The sequence below is a fragment of the Festucalex cinctus genome, chromosome 6, assembly GCF_051991245.1.
Source record: "Festucalex cinctus isolate MCC-2025b chromosome 6, RoL_Fcin_1.0, whole genome shotgun sequence".
In the NCBI taxonomy this organism is placed as follows: domain Eukaryota; kingdom Metazoa; phylum Chordata; class Actinopteri; order Syngnathiformes; family Syngnathidae; genus Festucalex; species Festucalex cinctus.
The window spans coordinates 3,567,252-3,586,508 of record NC_135416.1 but is presented as its reverse complement, the minus strand read 5'-3'; the positions used below and the strand labels follow the sequence as shown (position 1 = coordinate 3,586,508).

The window sequence follows — 19,257 nt, the reverse complement described above, 5'->3', positions numbered from 1 at the left end:
TGGTGACCAGTTAAGGCTGGAAGTAGCCGTTCTGTTTATGGCAGCCATCTTAGTTTTTAAAATGCTTATTACCAGTAGTTATAGTCAAATTTCAGTCACAGGAGCTAGTTTTAGTGCAGTTTCAGTGAGTAAAAACTCAAATAGGCTTTAGTCTATTTTTAGATTTGTTATGTTCTGAGGTTGGATCCCAAAAACGCAGACACAAATAAGATTTTAACGTTTTATTCACGCAACTTAACTTAACGAAACAGAGTAAGCTAACGTAGGGCGTGGAGGATAAGCCAAAATAGACAGTGAATTGATCGGATTGGCTGTGGCTAGACATGTGGGTAACCGGACTGACTTGGAATTATCTGATTGGCTGTTGACCAGAAAAAGAGATGAAAGATTCTTGACATCACATAGCTGATGACATCACATAGCTTAAACAAGTTGAAACTAGATGCCGATTACATCAGTTCAAAACATCAGTTCACAACAGACACTTGACCTCACGGTCATGACCCAAATATGACCCTTGCACGACCCAAACTTAACCCTGGCGTGACCCAGTCATGACAAGATTTAAAAAAAAAAAAAAAAAAAAGTCTCTTAACAAATGAACATTATTATGTTCAACACATAAATTTGACAAAAACTTCCGAATGTATAAAAATAAATAAAAAATAAGAGTAGATTTAACTATCAAAGAAACCAAACAACAATACTCTTTGGTAGCTTATTAACCACGAGTGGCACAGACCATGTGCTTTCATTTTTTTTCTCTAACAGTTGGTTTAATTTAGATTTAATTTTCTCAAACATGGGTTGAGTGATAAGCATTACACACTCACATAAGCTAATCTTGACGTTAGCACAACAAAAGCTACCTTTAGCCTCAAGCTAGCTAGCAGGCCATTTGTGCCAGGAGTTATGTGGAAAACTTTAATCATTACGTAATGTGTCCCAAACCAGTTGTGAGGGCTTCTCTAAGTTAGAAAAGTCAGCATGCTGTTTATTTAGACATATAGGGAATAGTAGCAGGTCGAAAATGCTACATCATGTTTCACTCAGTCACTCACTCAAACATGGGTACTACACCGCATTGCTCTACACATACTGAGACGGTAACACTCAGAATAAGCTAATGAACTGATGCTAGCACGGCAAGCTAACGTTTGTGCCACAATTTATTTAGAAAACTTGGTAAATTTATCGCTAGCAGATTTTCAAGTAACATGATAAGATCTGTTCAGAGGACTTACTGGTCGATTTTGAGTAACTGAAAGTGAAAGACCATCCGCTGAAACGCTCGTCCAGTCTCCTCTCGTCATGCTTTTGTCATCAGCCAGGTTTGGCTCGTCACCGTCACATATCGTCATGATAGAAAAGGGGCACCATCGCGCCAATGATATCACTTCACAACACTGGTAAGAAGTGTGATTTTTATTTGTAATTGTAACGTTCTGGCAAACTGGTTTATGTAGCTGACGTCCATTTTAACAGTAAACGAAAAGCAGCACGTGCTTAAGCGTGAAGGCAAATAAATTAGGAGTGAATGGTGACTCCCGCCAGGCGTGTATTTGTGCCGATTTGAGGAGGCAGCGCGGGCGGCGGCGCATCTAGCGTGGCTAACTGTTGTCTCCACCGCGGATGTGTTCCAGGAAAGAAAGCAGGAGTGGTGGTGCATGAAAAATGTGCATTTCAATGAGGAATATTAAAAAAACAAAAACAAAAATGTGGTACAAAAACGAGTGGATTCGTAGTCATTTACACAGGTTTTAACTAGAGCATGCATTTCTCAAGTTTAGGTTGGAAACTAAACCAAAAAAAGATCACAACATATTGTTTTCATGTCTGCCACATAGCTTTATCCAAAAGGGGGGTTGGGGAAGGCTGATTAAAAGTGTAGAAATGGACATACTGCACAATATGTTCGCCCCATCGTGACTGCCGAGATCCCCGCAGGATTCACCACTGTGCGACCATTTGCTTAGCTAATGTGTGCCCAAGCGCAACTTAAAGTGCTCGCTGAGATCTGTTAAGGGATTAGTATTATCTGTTTAGCATGAGCGGTGACTAAAAAGATCAATTAAATGCATGCTCTGGATAAAATATGCTGTCGTCCGCTTAGTCATTTGATCCCCCCCCCCCCCCCCCAAAAAAAAAATAGTGAACCAAAATGCTAACGTTTAATTACTAACATGAGATCTAATCTACCAAAACTTCAACGTTGGAAAATTCTTTTGAGATGCTTTTTTTCTTCTTCTTCTTTTAGACATGGACGGTCGCTTATCGCTAGGCAGATTTCATAGGGCTCAATGTTATTGTATACCTGCCCCTTAACACAATCAATTTTATCTGCGTTAATTTTAATAGACTACACAATGTGATATGCTAAATAAATTAAGTTTACACAACCCAAGGAAATTAAGTCGGATCAGATCCTAGTAATTTAGTTAAATTAACTATAATAAACTAGACCAGGTGCAGTTTCTCGAGAAATTGCGTGGGAATGCTGAAAGCTGAATGCTAATAGCTGTTCAGTGAAACTAGAACATTTCCTGATCTGATAGTCAGTTGGTATCAAACCATCGATTGTACTAAAAAGTGGTCCAAACGGGATTTGAACCCAGGTTTTCAGTGGGGGAGGAAATTGCTCTAAGGACTGAGCTAATGTGCCTTATTCAAATTCATGGCTAAAGGCGTATGGTTTTTTTTGTTTTTTTGTTTTTTTAAAAGAGCCATCTGAAAGCCAACGTGCATTTATTCATTTCAGTGAAATCGGAATGCATTTCCTGATACATTTATATCACTAAGCATAATTGCCACGGATATATTTGCAATGTATAGTCGGAGGTGGGATTCAAACCCGGGACCTGCTGTTTACTGGACAACGCACTGAACCAAGTGCACCACTGAAAAGAAAGTTCTGAAAAAGATTGAAAAAAGTTCAATGTCTTTCCCATTGAAAATGAATGGGGAAAAGTTGATATTTAACGTTAAATTGTGTGAGTACTGTAAGTATTGTGGAATCAGACAATATATACCCCAAAAGGCAAGTTGAAATTTGAACGGTGTAAATCGGAAGTATTGTGAGGGAGTTGTTTCTTGGCAAAAGAGTGAGGAGAATAAAAATCTGAATAACATTTGTGGGATGCTTTCAGCATTCCCACAATGATCCAACTCAAGTATACTTAGATCAACCAATAGAATTTCTCCAACGTCTCCATCATCACCACTTCAGACTCTTATTGTTTTTACGTGTTACAGCGGTTAACTTTTTACACTTGGTTCAAAAAAAGAAAGCTACTAAATCCAAATATATTGCGAAGAACCTTGACCGATGAGCTGGGCAACCTACGCCAAGGACAAACGTGATTGAACGTACTTTTTCTTTTTCTTTTTTGGGGTGGGGGGGGGGCTCCAGCCCAGCAGAATAAGATCGTCGCCCTTATAGCAAGCGGCACTGAACCCGAGGCGCTTGTCGTCGCTAACAAATGGCGGCAACGCGGCGGAGCGCGTACTCGCTGAGGGATGGCGACGGAGACGGGGCGGACTCTCTTGAAGAAGAGGATGGATGGGGTTGAAGCAACGTTGAGCACAGCGGGCGGTGCGAGCATCCGTCAGCGCCCGTTCGCTTGTCTGTCTGACAGCAAGGGTCCCCCAAGGGGCCATCAATCTACCCGGATGGTCTTCAGCAAAGCTACTGTACAGAAGACGCCTATAGAGGACGATATTTTTGTAACCCTTTGGATTAAAAGTAAAGAGGAAGTTGAATTGTCGTGATGAAATGAGAGTCCGATATTTCTCTTCGAAGCAAGCAAAGGGGGCTTTAACTTGCAATTTTGCCCAAACACAAAAGGAAATACGCATCGCTGTTTGCTGCTGCAGATGTAAGGAAAAGACCGAGTCGCCTCACTCACTTCGACCGATTGTCGGCAAAAACGACATTTTTGGACATTATTCCTGTCAAGCAGGGTAAGAATGAATTCATATTACCTCATAGTTTCAATGTTTTGTTGGCATTTATAGTAAATAGTAAGTCAACAAACGTGTGGACGGTTAGCTACGTTAGCCTTTAGCTAAAAGCAACAATGGAGAACAATACCTTAGCACAGACGTAGTCCTTTCTGTTCATTTTGGAGGGATTCAATTGGTTGTGTGTGCAAAGTGTGTTTTTTTTATTACATTTTTTTACACTAATAGATGATGTACAAATTTAAAGCATTGTGACCGGATGTATCAAATATGATACAAATCAAAAGTCATATGGGAAAATGATTTTCAAAAAAATAAAATAAAAATTGGTTGTCCAAAAGGACCAATAAATACAAAGAATCTGATTTTTTTTCCCCTCATATATTTCACGGTTCAGGCTTTATCGGGTTAAATTGAGGTTCTACTGTACGTACTTTTCCTGGGATAGCCCAGCTATTCATGTCACCAGTTGACCTTGTTCCCCAGCAGCCAACCCGCATCATTCCGAAGACGTTACGTGACGGGTGTCCTCCCCAAAAACAACACGCTGGCTGCACTCCACCGCTCAACGGCGCGCACATGACCTGCTAAAACATGTTCATGCGTGCCATTTATAAACGGGACGGAATTATTCATTGTTTGCAGACATGCTGTGCTATTTTGGGACACACAAGTGTGCTAAAGTTAGCAGTGAGCGGCGGGCTAGTGAAATATTGATGCGCCACGCGCAACGGATGCGTTTGATCTTCCCTTCCGGCGACAAGACGCCGCCGCTGTGAAGGTATGTCACATGAATGAAACAAGGAGCGGTCGTGGGGGGATGTCGGAAGTCGTCCGCTGATTCCGCGACGGGCACAAATGTGGATGTTGGTGCTCGTTGCGCTTGGCAGTCCCAGTTTCGAAAACAGGTGGGTCAAAAATATCCCAATTTGGGGCAATTTGACCTGTCTTCTTTTTTTTTTTTTTTTGTATAGTTGTCCCTCTTTGACCCAAATTGCTCAAACCCATATTTTTAACCCAACTGTTTTTACAATTTAAAATTAGATGGGTACAAAAAAAAAAAAAGTAACATTTTTATTTTAGTTATTCATTCACTTTTGGGTTAAATGAACAACCCAAAAAGTTGGGTTGGTGTCTCTCTCTCTCTCTCTTTTTTTTTTCCTTATTTGGGTTTATTTTAAACCAACTGTTTTTCGAGTGCACTCTTAAAACTGATGGGTCAAAAATAATCCACATAGGCTCAAAAACGTACTGACCCAACTTTTTGGTGTATTTAAAATTTTTAATGTTATTTATTAACCCAAAGGTTTGAGCAAATATTTTAACCCATTTAGGTTGTTTTGTGCAAAACGACTCAGTTTTTTTTTTTTTTTTTTTTTTGTGGGTTATTCTTTTTTAAACAGCTGAAAAAGTTGGAAAAGTCAATTTTTGAGACTCAGTTTCCATTATTTTTAACCTAACAGTGCACTCTTAAAAGTGCTGGGCCAAAAATAACCCAAAGTAAAAAATTAAAAAAATGGACCGACCCAACTGGGTCAATTTGACCCAAAAGTCTGGGTTGTTTTGTACTAAAAATGTGATGTTTTGAACAATAGTTGTGCCAAAATGACCCCAGAATAGTAGGTTGGTCCATTTTTTAATCCAATTTTTTTTTCTTCCTTGATCTGTATTAAGAATGTTCATTTAAATCGTCATGTGTAAACATATTTATGTTCATTGATTGTCTCTTGTGTAAAAATATCTGTCTGGTCATGGTCACGACGTAACTACAAGCATGTTTCTCCATTCACGTACACAACACATGCCAATATCTGTTTATGATGATCTATTCACATAATTTACTTATGACATACAATCTCACATCAATATGTTTGTCATTCACACACAAGTCTCATTCATATACACACGTGATTTAAACAGCGGTCTGTCCATTCACACAAAGCCAGAATGTAAATAAAACATCTGCGGGCACAACATGGAGACCCGTCAAAGTAATATGTGGAAATGCAGTTCATATTCGGCACACGTCAATGCTAATTAAGTTCACACCACACTTAAAAGGTTAACACGCGTGCGCACGTTGCCTGCTAACAGGTAACAACATGACAACGTGTTGACAATCATCAGAGACTATTTGAAATCTTATTTCCGGCTGTGAAAAAAAAATGACGGGGCGAAAAGTTAGTAAATAATAACAAATTTTTTTGGATGCAACAGAGTAATCTAACAATCTTAACAATCTTAATCTAACAAAAATTAAAATTATATTTGTAATAAAAGAGCCTATATTGCAGAGATGCACACGTACCCTAAAGGTCAAAATATTAGGAACAGCTGTTAATACAGTGGAGCATTGTTTACCGACCCGAATAACTTTGTGTACGCGCGTGCGCGTGCGCGTGCGCGTGCGCCCACCAGCTGTCATGCCAACAGGGGGCTCAGTGGTGAGCTGGAAAATGGAGGAAGCGGCTCAGTGCGCCGCGAGATTAGGCGACACATCAGTCTGCCCATACCGTACATCCGCCTTGGCGGAGGTCTGAGTTTCCCGCCGAGCGCAATTCTACTTTTTAACCGAGTGCGATTCTGTTGTTTGACACTAAAGGGCGAGCACTCAACTCGAGAGGAGACGAGATCCTCCATTGTGTGTTGTACTCGTCCACAACTATCAGCAGCAGCAGCAGCACACGCGCCTCCTGTTCCGTCCCCAGTGGGGGCCAGCGAGGGGAGTTGGACGCTCAAGTGGACCACCTGGCCGAGCCTCACATCACGGTTTAGTGGCGGCAGGTGGGAGAGATGGAGAACACAGTTATGCAGACGCAAGATTCTTCGACGACGACTATAAGCGACTCCAAACTTGCTTGTTTGTCCAATGTTTGCGTTTGAAATATATTTATATTCTTCTGATCTGCTGCAGTCTTACTTCCCTGCTTCACTACATTTCCTCTACATTGCATCTGGCAAACCACAAATCGTGACAGTCTAGTAGAATTTAAGATAAGCGGACTTTTGTGTTTTTGCCATATTCAAGATAAGACGAGATAGGCCTTAGGGTTTGAAATTTTGAATCCATGGTTGTAAATTAGTGTTTCAAGATAATTATTTGGGTTTCAAGCCTTGGTTGGGGTTCCAAATGGTGTCAAGTCAATCATGGTTTCAAGCTTGTTTAAAGTGTGCAAACAAACATTACTATTTCAAATGATGGTTTTGAGCCAGGGTTAGGGTTTAAATTGAAGATTTCAAACCTGGACAAATAACTCATTCAGTGCCATTGACGACTATACACGTCAAAGATCAATTTTTAACTGGGCTGGCAGTGAATGAGATAATATGGTTTCAAATTAAGGTTTCAAGCCAGAAAGTTTCACAGTAAAGTAGTGTTCCAAGCCAGGGTTATGGTGTTAAATCAGGATTTCAAGCCAGAGTTAGGGTTTGCAAGTGTGGATTTAAACCCCAAACCTGACTTGAAACCCTGACCTAAACTTGAAACTTTAATTTTAAATATTAAAAGTTATTTGAAACACTAACCATGGCTTGATACCCTACTTAATGCCAAGGCTAAGGTTCCCAAATGAGGTTACAGATTTCAACCTATAGCTTGGGTTAGGGCTTGAAAGTAGGGTCTCAAGTCATGAATGGGGATTTTGGAATATGGTTTCAAGTCCAGGTTTTTAAACTGGATTGTGAGTCTAGGTTAGGGTTTCAAATTGAGGTTAAGGTTACAAATTAGGGTTTCAAGACATGATTAAGAGTTTGAAATTAAGGTTTTAAGACAGGGTTGGGTTCCAGTTCAGTCAACTGTTGCTAGGCAGATTTGCGATATTGTCAAACTTGGATATGCGGATATTTTTTTTAATGAAATGTGACTAAGAAAGAGCATCTTCCTCTCCCAAATAAATAAATAATGCAGGTTCAAAAATGAAAAAGGAGACGGATTTCATTCTGGAAGAAGAACAAAACAAGAAACCCACGCTGAAATTAAAAAAAAATTAAAAAATAAAATCTCCTTGGCAGAGGTAATGCCGAGCGCCTGCCGCTTCCCGCCGTGCCAACGTGTCGGCCATGCCAGCCAAGCGGGAGGATTTTCACATCTTTTGCTTTTTATTCGCATTTTCTCTCGCAGCTGCTCTTCATTTTCATCGGGGAGTTTTTTTTTAAATTTTTTTACAAAAATCATGCTCAAAGTACAAAACATCTGTAGGCGAAAATCCTTTTTTTCACATCATCAAAAACATCGAAAATACAAAATACCAGTTGGATAAAAAATAAACCTTGTTACAAAACCCTACAAAAGTCTAAAATGTTGACTGAAAGATGATTTGAAGGTTTCTTTCGTTTGTGTCTGCATGACTGCAGTTTTATACTATACTGCCTCCTGGTGGCCAAGGCTGGCATACCAGAAGGAGCAGTACAATAAATAGCGGCATTAAATCATGCTGAAACGATGACATCACTCTACTTGTGCCCTTGAGTGCGTGTGTGTGTCTTTTACATGCTCTTCAAATGTCCCGCTGACAGACACACATCAGCGTTGTACTCGTCTCCGAGGACGAAAAACGTCCAACGCGTCCTGGCTAATGTTTTGCGATGGCTCTTTGCGTCTCCACTGACTGACTGACTGACTGAGTGATAAAAATTTGTAGGCTCGGCCTCGCTTCTTCCACAATCGGACTCGTGTCTACTCGACAGGAATATTTTGTCGGAATCTCAGCAGCCGCACGTTTCCCTCGGGATATTTTTTTTATATATATATCTTATCGCGCGCTCCCCTCGGCTCTCGTTTCTGCAGGGCGTCGATGGCGAGATGATTGACAGGCCCCGCTTATCCTCTCATGCACGTGTACACGCGCACACACACACAATGTACTTGTAATCACTGAATCGGCACTTGCTTGATTTCCCCGAGCTGGCTGATTGGAAAGGAATGAGGAAACAAAAAAACAGCAAAATATATAACTATGTAGCTGAAAAAGTGCAAAATGCAAGCTGAATTCTGTACACTGATTTTCACGCCAAATCCTACTAAAACGTGTTTAGTAAGTTGTAACCAAAGTAAAGAATATCTTCACAGTAAAATACAAAAATCTGATTAAAACCCTTCCAGTAAATATTATCAAAAGTTAATGCTTAATGCATTAAGATTACCTTTTGTACAAATTTCTACGAAATGCTTTAAAGTTTGACTTCCTAAAAGTATCAAATGTTAGCTTAATTCACTCGCCGCCATTTTCACATTTCGCAATCCCGTTCGCTCCCGGCTGTTTTACTGGATTTTGACTGATTTTGCAAGGCCCACAGAATATTGTGTTCTATTGCTATAAAAGCATGGAACCTACCAAAAGAAAGATTAGTCTCTTCTTTCATCAGGAAAAAAAAAAAAGTATGTTTCTATCTGTTTCCGTTTTAGCATTAGAAGAGAGCTAAGTTTCATCAGTTTTCACAAATCTATTCAAAATTGTAAGTAATTTAGCTTTTTTTTTTCTACGTGGTTGATCTCCTTTTCTCCGCTGCCACCTGCTGGCCGTTTGTGAAATAACTACCATTTCTGCAACCGTTCTTTGCAGTTGAGAAGCTGCATCAAAGCCTTCTGTATGCTCTAGCATAAAAAAACGTATAAATACGTCTTTGGGAGACTTAAAACATTGGAAAAAAACGTATTTACACGTTATTGGGAGCAAATGAGTGACAAAATCTTTAAATTTGTAAATTTGTGTACTTAAAGGGGAAGTCAACCCTAATGTTTATTTGTTTATTTATTTATTTTAATATGTTCTATGCAGCCCCACTAGTCTAAATATGGCGTCGTTCTGTTTAATGTTGCATTAGTAGTATATGAGATAAGCAGCAAAATCCAGCTATTTTAGGCATCTCAGGGGGCGGCCATTTTGCCACTTGCTGTCGACTGAAGATGACATCACAGTTGCTCAGGTCTCAGGTAACAACCATTGACAGCTCAGCTTCAGAAAACAGGTGAGCTGTGATTGGTCGTTGCCTGAGCCCTGAGCAACTGTGATGTCATCTTCAGTCGACAGCAAGTGGCAAAATGGCCGCACCCCTGACATGGATAAAAAATGTACAAAACCGTCCTTAGAAATAGTATCCAAAGTAGTAAACATTTTGTTTCAAGCACATTTTTTTCTTTTAGCTTAACATTCGTATTGCTAGCAAGTTTCCACGCGCGTCTTTTCATGTTGTGTTTGTGTGTTGAAGACTAAAAACGGCATCCTGGCGTTCCCCCGCATCATCTTGTTTGCTATGTGTGACATTTGTTGGTGTGTTGACATTGCGCAGCCTCACGTGCGATACACCAACAGAGCCAGGCTGCTCGCTAAAAATAGAGCCGGCACGTTTTCTTTCTTTTTTTTTTTTTTTTTTAATATCCCCTTGTTAAATATGCATGAGATTAACGAGTGGAGCGCGGCCGCCTGCTGACTGACAAGCTTTGTTTGCGAGCGTCACGTCGCCTTGTCGTCGTTCGCGTCGGCGGGACTCAAGCAGGCGGCCGTCAAATCGCGTTGAAGTTCAAATCAACGATATGTCAACGTCTCACCTTTTCATAATGCCAAAGACTGGATATTGGGTTCATTTTTGATGAGTTCCTTCGGTCGTACAATGAGGAGGAGACATGACTTCGTTTCCAGACACGATATTGCAATCAGGAAGGCGAATTGTTGCGATAAATATTACAAAAAGTGTAATGTTACAAGAATAAAAGTTGTGATGAATGCTACGAATTAAAGCCATAAAGTGGAGCTTAATAATGCGAGATTTTTTTCCCCCCCAAGTCAAAATGTAGCATCCTCGGTTGAAATAAAGCTGGACTTTCCAACTTTTAGTAAGCTTCCCTTTGTGTGAACACACCGTAAGATCTCCAACACAAAATAAACAAAATGCCATTAATAACTCAAACGGTATGTTTTGTGTATCCATTTTACCTTATTCAAGCCAGATACTATAAATGAATTGCCTTAAATTATGGTTTTATAGCCTTTACAATAGCTTCTTTGACTACAATTGACATAGTATATAAAAAATGTTAACCTTGCCCCTTCGCCTTTGTCATTTCCTTAAAACAAAAATAACCCATACAGAAATACAGATTTGTAAATAAACAGAATCTTGAGCCACAGTGTTGCTAGCTATTTACCAATGTGCGTTAGCACACTCTAGAGGATGAAAACGACAATGTTCCACCACGCAGCAAATCACACAAACAACGTGAAATGTAGCCGACATTAGTTCATTAAACAATAAACGTGACTAATATGAACTTCGTCCCGTTCTCAATCAGGTGCTAATGAATCGGTCGGTGAATTCTTACCTTTAGTTTTTGTTTGTCTTCTCTCTGTCTCTCTGGTGCACACACGTTTTCCTTGTCCTTGTCCTAGTTGTCCGAACGGCGGTACGTCGGTTAGTGACGTCATTTCCTACCAATGTATAACACAATTTCCTGTTTACTTCAAAATAAAAGCGTCACCTATATTACAATAGCACAATAGAACAAAACAATCCTGTCGTACAAAAATGCAATACAAAAAATAATAGCAGGGTAATTCTCAGCAAAATCCACCACTTTTATTCCATCTCAGGGGCGGCCATTTTGCCACTTGCTATCGACTGAAAACGACATCACTGTGCCTCAGGAGTCAGCTTGTGAACGTCACATGACCAAACCCAGAAAACAGGTGATCCGTGACAGTCTGCAAAAATATTTTTACCCTTAATTTTAAATCATACAATTCTGTGATATGAGCTTGAACTTCATTGCGAATGAGAGGTTCAGAAAATGGTTGGATGGATTGACTTAAAAAAAAAAAAAAAAAAAAAAAGTATCAATTTTTTGCATGTGAATACGCGGAGGACGTGTGGAGGAGACATATGTCCCAGCGCAGCACGTTTTGATGAAGTCCATATGGACGCTGGTCGGTGCGCTGCTTTGAACGTGTGCGGAAATCACTCGGTTGCCAAATACGCAAGCTGCTTCAAAGTCACTCTTGCCACTCGCTGGCTCGTTTAACCCCCAGGAAAGAAAAAAACAAAAAACAAACAAACAAAAAAAACAGCACAGTGAAAACTTTATTGATAATATAGTTCACGATCAAACATTGAGCTTTCACACTAGTTTGCTGTTATGTTAACTTGTAATTATTTTTTTGCACAGTTTGAGATTTTGAATTATTTGAATTAGGTATGAGTCAGCAGAATTAGCCCCAACTTTAAAAAAACAAACAAAACAAAAAAAACGCTTTTAAGTTCTGCTTGCTAGATATTCTACTTGGCCAGTTTGACCTGCAACGTGACAGGCGGGTTCAAACAGTGACGGTGACGGTTTGACATTGGAATGGAATGCTAAATCCTATCCTATGCATTCTAAATTAAAAAGAAAAAAAATCTGAGAACACACACAAACACAGAAAGTAAGTGTGGCATGCGACCCACAAAACCTTCCTTGCGTGAGTGTTCTAAAAATAGAATGTGGGATGAAACATCAGCACGCTTGTGTGTAATATAACCACCGCTTTAAAACAATTGAATTACAAAATGTAGTCACTGTTTTCAAATGATGTTTTTCATAATTTATATATAAAGCATTCTTAATTAAATGAATCTAAATGTTTTTTGTTGTGCCATCATCACTGATCTATATATATGACTAGATGGCTGATAGGCCAAGTCTTTTTGTGGTCGCCATATTGCTCCTCCCAAGAAACGTATTTACAGTATCGAAATTGGAGAACCCCGCCTGCGGTCTTATAAGACCCCCTACGAGCTGTATATCCCTCATCTGTACGTATACTGTATCGCTTACACAGTAGTCTGCTCATGAGGTGGGAGTAACAAGATGGCTGCCCTGTGACTTCACCGGCTTGCATTGGCGCGTATGGGCTAGCGACTATCCAGTCATATATACAGGTCAGCGGCCGTGGTGAACGTTGGTTTGTTTACAGTAATGCTAAGTATTGCGATGCTAGCTTGTAATTAGTCAAGTGAGGCTACCTTCAAATCCTGCTAGCGGTTTTAAAACTACAAACTCCCCCTCATATCCGCTGTACACTTCATAAATGTTTCACAGTGGCCACAGTTTGACCTAGCAACGGATTATTTCTAGTCTCATTATTTCCTAGGGGGGGTAAAGCTCGCATGTGGTGGGGCACTAACCCCTCCATGTAATAAAAAATATGAGTGGCTGTTCTCAATTTATATTTACTTTTTATTATTATTATTATTATTACTTTTTTGGCACAAAGCCCAACACAATCAAAATTCCACCACCACTGTGAGTGTGTGTGTGTGTGTGTGTGATGCACAGAAATAAAAGGCAATTATCAGAGTGAGTCAAAGTGTCATCAAGGTCTCACTTCGTTAGTCCACGGGGGCGACGTCATCATTTCCTGTGCGGCCGACGTTTCTCATGGCGAGCGTTCACGAGCGCACGTAATGTGGAACGTGTGCCGGGGAATAAAAAAAAACCCGGACAAGGGAGACGATGGAGGGCTACTTGAACGCCGAGTGATTACGTGAGTCAGACTCTTTGGTGGTAATAGCTGGAGAACGTGCGCGTGCACATACACGTGCGCAGTAATAGCGGTTGTGGTACTTGACGCTGGAGATGAAACTAATCCGCTAACAATCCCGATTGGGTTGCTGTTAGCCGTGAAGTGATGACGTCATGTTGGATGGATTCAAGTGAAGGGAAGTGAGAGGACAAAATGGTTGCTTCTGTATTGCTTCTTACTTGCTTAATGGGCAAACTTATGCTGCATTCAAGGATGGTCGGAAGTCGGACTTTTCCGCGTTCAAACCAGGAAGTGTGTACGGTAACGCCCCCCTTGAACTCGGAAATTCTACTTGGGAAGTGGGGAAAAAAAAAAAAAAAAAAAAAAGGGGGACCCCGACTTTACCGACGGGACTACAAGTGACGTCACAAGTGACCGTGAATGGGAAAACACAATTTACTTCAGTATAAAACTAGATAGCTTTCTTCATTCATAAATATTCCACAGAACTTCACATAACTCCACATTAAATAAAGCAAAATTAGTAACGAGAAGGTAAGTTTCCTGGAGGTCAAAAATGAGTTGAACAAAAATAAAAAAAACAATTTACCACTATCCGTCATTGTGATTGTTTACTTTCGCCACAAACGCTTTCAGGTCGGAACTGGGAAAAAAACAACGACTTCCGACCATCCTCAAATGCAGCATAACTGCTGTTAGAAAACGGCAGTTTGTTTGTTTGTTTACATTCAAATTTCAGCTGCGGCAGCCCGTTCGAATGACGTCACGCAGGTGATGTCACGTCGCAAAGAGATTCTGAACAACAAAAAAACTGTTTGCAACGTGCAAAAACTGTCTGTGAGCGTATTTGCAACCTTTTATGAAGCCTAAAGCAAACCCAACGTTTGCTACGTTCGCAAGCATTCGCTATTTTAGCTAATGAAATAAAAACACTTTTTTTCAGAAAAAAAAACTATCTGAAATGACATTTTACCTTTAGAAAACTAAATAAAATTAACTATAAATTAAAAAAAATAAATAATAATTTTTCATCTTCAATTTCATTTTTAACACATTACTGCGTGAGTGAACAGAAAAAAGAAGGTCCAAAAGTTTTTTGTGAATTTCAGTTCGAATATATAATGAAAAATCCCCAAACTTTATAACCCTGCCCCAGTCTTATGTACAGTATTTTTGTTACAGCTTTTTTTTTTTTTTTGTAAAGTAACGAGCTAGCTAGATATTGTATAGGCCTATGATGAATATTGTTTTTATTGAATAGTATGACTCCCAATGTCGTCAATTCATTTTGGTTGCTTGTTGTTTTCACCTGACTGCTCTTCCATTTGCTAACATGTTGGCCTATAAAAGACTTTGCAACAACAGATTACTGTACACAAGCACACGCACACACTTCCCGGGATTAAAGCGCTAGTGATGGGGAAAGGGAGTGCAATGCTCTGTGTGCGTTTTTTTTTTTTTTTTTTTTGTTGACTGAGGATGATGGCCAGAGCTTGTGTTACATAACACAACATCAGCCCCGGAGTGGGGCTGCGTGCGTGCTTGCGTGTGTCACACTAAGCAGTGCAACACACACAACATTTTCACAGGACTGAGATGCCCTCTGAAAGTTGCTAGCGGACTACCATGAGCTGCCACCAGGAGTTTTGACATTTTTTTTAAATGTCTGTGTCAAAGTGCACGTTGTGAAATCTGATAGAAATTGGCAAAAGGCTTAATCGCATTTCGCCACATTTGGGGGATGTCTTATAAAATGTGTTTCTCATTTTTCCAGATTTCAGAATTCTTTACCAACGAGCTCACTGAATGATTTTTGTTCAAGAATTGTATTTTATTTTTACATTGGGTGTAATTACACTGTCCAACACTAGATGGCAGCACACTATTTTACTTGGACATTATAAAATTGAAAGAACAACAAAAAACAAAAAAAACAAAAAAAAACAGGAAGTACTTTTATTTTAGCCTATTTGTTGCTGAAGAATTATGACAATCAAATCCTCTATAATCCTGATTTTTAAGCCTACGAAAAGTACGGTTTGCTGTAGCTTCATTTTATAATGTACATGTTTGAGCATGATTATTGATGTATATTGTGAGGCGAGTAGTTATTTAGTTTTTTTTTGTTTGTTTTTTTGGGAGGGGGGGGGGGGGGGGGATTTGTTTACCATCTTGTTTTCGTTTTTTGTATCGGGTGTCGGGTGGAATCCCCCACCTAAATTGACACCTGTTCAGAAAATTATTGAAGAAAAAAAACAAACATCTTACTCGCTATCATACATCGTTGCACAATCACAACAATATAACACCAGGAAATTGTTCAATTGTTTATTGAATAGACAGCAGAGCGTAGATTTGTTTTCAAACTATTTTGGCCATTTAAAATGTGTTAATATTGTGTAAAAAAAAAAGAAAAAAAGGTGAGGACAGACGAATATTATCGATTTGTAACGCAATTGATAATATTGGTCTTCAAGTAGAGGGAAATGGGCTCGTCTTCCGTCGCAGTTTCCGACCTTAATGTGGGAGTTCCAAAATCTGGTTTAAAAAATAAAAAATAAAATAAAATAAAAAACATCAGCACACGAGCCATTTTCCACATTCCTGGTTGTTTACGTGTAATTGTCTAGGTTTTGTGTGTGAAACTTTGTTCTCACATGGGATCTGTGCATGGAATTGTCATTTTCTGCATCTGGTAATGTCTGCTTGAAATTGTAATGTTGCACATTTTGGGAACATCAGCATGAAACTGCCACACAACAAAGAGCGACAGCGGCGTGAAATGTATCTCGTTTTTATTTTGCATATTATGAACAAGTCCTGATATCCATGCATACAGTATATAATGAGATCACAGGATGGCCTGGTTACTAAAATATATATTCCACATCATGATGGGGGGGGTATTGCAGGATATAATAAGAATAAGTAAGACAGCACTTCATTAAGTGTTACACTGTCACAAATGAGCTTATTATTCAATGTTTTGTCTTGGCGTGGCTTGGGTGGAACCTGATATATATATATATATATATATATTGATATATATTCGTATTACTAATATAGCTACATAGAAAATAAATATGATGATACCATCAATGTAAACAAAAGCTTGGACATATGTCGACTGGACTACAGCTACAAAGCAAAACGTGCCCGTTAAGAAGGTCACAAGAAGACATTGACCCTGTTATACCACCAGAAGCGGACTGCAGTCGGTAGCGGACTTCTAGAAACTGCTAGTGGACCACTTGGACTTGATAGTGGACCATCTGGAGATGTTACAACATCAGGAGTTTGTGCAAACTACTAGCGGACCTCTAGTAGTTGCAGGTAGGCCACTGAGAGGACTAAACTTTACAGTAAGCGTTGCCTGGCAACCACCAGTTGACAACCTGGAGCTACTTTGTCACCAGGACTTGCTAGTGGACCACCAGGAGCTGCATCAAAATACACACTGTTGCTAATAGGCAACTAGAAAATAGTGATCACCAGCAGTTGCTAATGGTCTCTCTGGAGCTGCAACAACATGCGGAGTTGCTAGCAGACATCTAGAAGTTGCTTGCCAATCGACCACTGGGAGTTTCTAGCGGGCGGCCGAGAGTTGCTAGTGGTCCACTAGAGGTTTTTAGAGACTTCTCGTATTTGATCTTCGACCACCAGGAGTTGTTACGACACCACAAGTTTCTAGCAGACAATTAGAAGCTGTTAGCAGACCACCAGAAGTTACTTATGGACTTCTAGAAGTTGCTAGAAGGCCACCAGCTGTTGCTAGCAGACCACAAGCAGACCAACAGAAGATGCTAGTGGACTACCAAGAGTTTCTAGAAGTTGTTCTGAGACCACTCGGAACATCTACATGACTAGGAGTTTATAGTGGACCACCAGTTCCAAAGCGGAACCACCAGGAGTTCCTAGCGGACTTCTAGAAGTTGCTAGCAGGCCACCAGCTGTTGCTAGCAGTCCACAACCAGACCAATAGATGCTGCTAGTGGACTACCAAGAGTATCTAGAAGTTGTTCGCAGACCACTAGGACCTTCTACTTGTTCATCAGTTTATAGTGGATTACCAGCCATCATTCAGCTCCAAAGCGGACCACCAGGAGTTACTAGCTGACTTCTAAGAGTTGCTCCCAGACCCCAGGAGTTGTTCATGATCCGCTGGAGTTGGCACAACACCAGAAGTTACTAGAAGTAACTAGAAGCTGTTAGCAGACCACCAGAAGTTACAAGAGGACTTCTAGAAGCTGCTAGCAGACCAATAGGAACTTGTGGCAGACGACCAAGAGTTTCTAGTCAACAACTAGAAGTTGCTAGCAGGCTACCGGAAGCTTCTACATTACCAGGAGTTTCTAGTGGACCACCAGCCCTCATCCAGCTCCAAAGCAGAGCACCAGAAGTTCCTCGGAGACTTCTAGAAGTTGCTAGCAGTCTACTGGCAAACCAATAGATGCTGCTAGCGAACTACCAAGAGTTTCTAGTTCGTAGTGGTCTACCATGAGCTTCTCCATCACCAGGAGTTGCTGGAGGACTACGAGACATCATTCAGCAAGTGGACCACCAGAAACTTCTAGCCGACTTCTAGGAGTTGCTCCCAGACCACAGGTGTTGCTTACAGACTATTAGCTGACCACAAGGAGTTCCTAGTGGAACACCAGAAGATTGGGTCCAGCAGTCGTCCAGCTCCAGAGCAAAGTGTCTGATAATAATAAGATAATAATATGCACCCCTGTTATACTGATTGTAGAGGTCAGAATAGCACCGAGTCGGCGTCACTTGAGGCTTTTCCATTATTTTATATTTGGTTGTTTTTTTTTCTTTCCCATGTCCGTTTTTTTTTTTTTTTGTCTTTTCATACCGAGTCCACCTTGACGCGGTTATTGTTCGTCATGAGCGGCGAGGGCTTGCTCTTGACCCTCTCGCCGCCACCGCCGGCCTGGTCGTTGGAGCTGTCCTGGAAGAAGAGTCTGGCGGTGCAAAGCGACACCACGATGCGCTTGTACTCGCGGCGGAAGTTCTGGTTGAGCACGCCGTACACGATGGCGTTAAGGCAGCTGTTGAAGTAGGCCATGAAGTAGCTGGCCACAAACAGCCACTCGGGCACCAGCGGCAGCGCCACCTCGGGCCGGATGGCCACCGCCAAGCCGATGAGGTTGAGGGGCGCCCAGCACACGGCGAAGAGCACGAAGACCACGAACATGGTGACGAAGTTGCGCACGTCGTGAGGCGTCAGCTTGGGCCGGTTGTCGGGTTTGACCCGCCGCCGCACCTGGATCACCAGGATCCAGATGCGCAGGTAGCAGTAGGTGACGATCATGATGGGCAGGATGAAATGGAAGAAGACCACGGCGATGGTGTACGCCGAGCTGGCCGACTGCTCGAAGGTGCACGAGTAGACGCGCGGGTCGTAGCGCAGCGAGCCCACGAACAGGTTGGGCACGATGGCCACCACGGTGAGGGCCCAGATGAGCAGCACGTAGCACAGCGAGTTCTTGTCGCTGTACAGCTTGTCGTACTTGAGGCTGTGGCAGATGTAGCAGTAGCGGTTGAGGGCGATGCCGGTGATGTTGAAGATGGAGCCGATGACGCTGACGCCCGTCAGGAAGCCGCTGATCTGGCAGTGCGCGTAGCCCAGGTTCCAGCCGTTGTGGAAGATGGAGGCCAGCACCAGCGGGTACGGGTAGATGGCCACCACCAGGTCGGCCACCGCCAGGCTCACCACGAAGATGTTGCCTGTAACCCACACAAGGAAAAAAAAAACTAAGTTAGCCCTGTTTGTATG

General features: G+C 41.2%; 1 protein-coding gene and 1 long non-coding RNA gene across 2 annotated transcripts in view; both read right to left on the bottom strand.

Annotated features, from left to right (window-relative positions):
• The window catches only part of LOC144021424 (uncharacterized), a 44,711-nt gene extending 31,086 nt beyond the window's left edge, over positions 1–13,625 (bottom strand). Inside the window, exons 1-2 of the long non-coding RNA XR_013284139.1 lie at positions 13,317–13,625; positions 11,279–11,384 (exon numbers count right to left, since the gene is read on the bottom strand). This is a non-coding gene — a long non-coding RNA (uncharacterized LOC144021424). The remainder of the gene's footprint in view (positions 1–11,278; positions 11,385–13,316) is intronic.
• A 2,628-nt stretch (positions 13,626–16,253) lies between these two features.
• Positions 16,254–19,257, bottom strand: part of mtnr1aa (melatonin receptor 1A a) — a 42,478-nt gene continuing 39,474 nt past the window's right edge. The window contains exon 2 of the mRNA XM_077524809.1: positions 16,254–19,208. Coding sequence (XP_077380935.1) covers positions 18,328–19,208 — 881 coding nt within the window. The 3' untranslated portion in view covers positions 16,254–18,327. The remainder of the gene's footprint in view (positions 19,209–19,257) is intronic.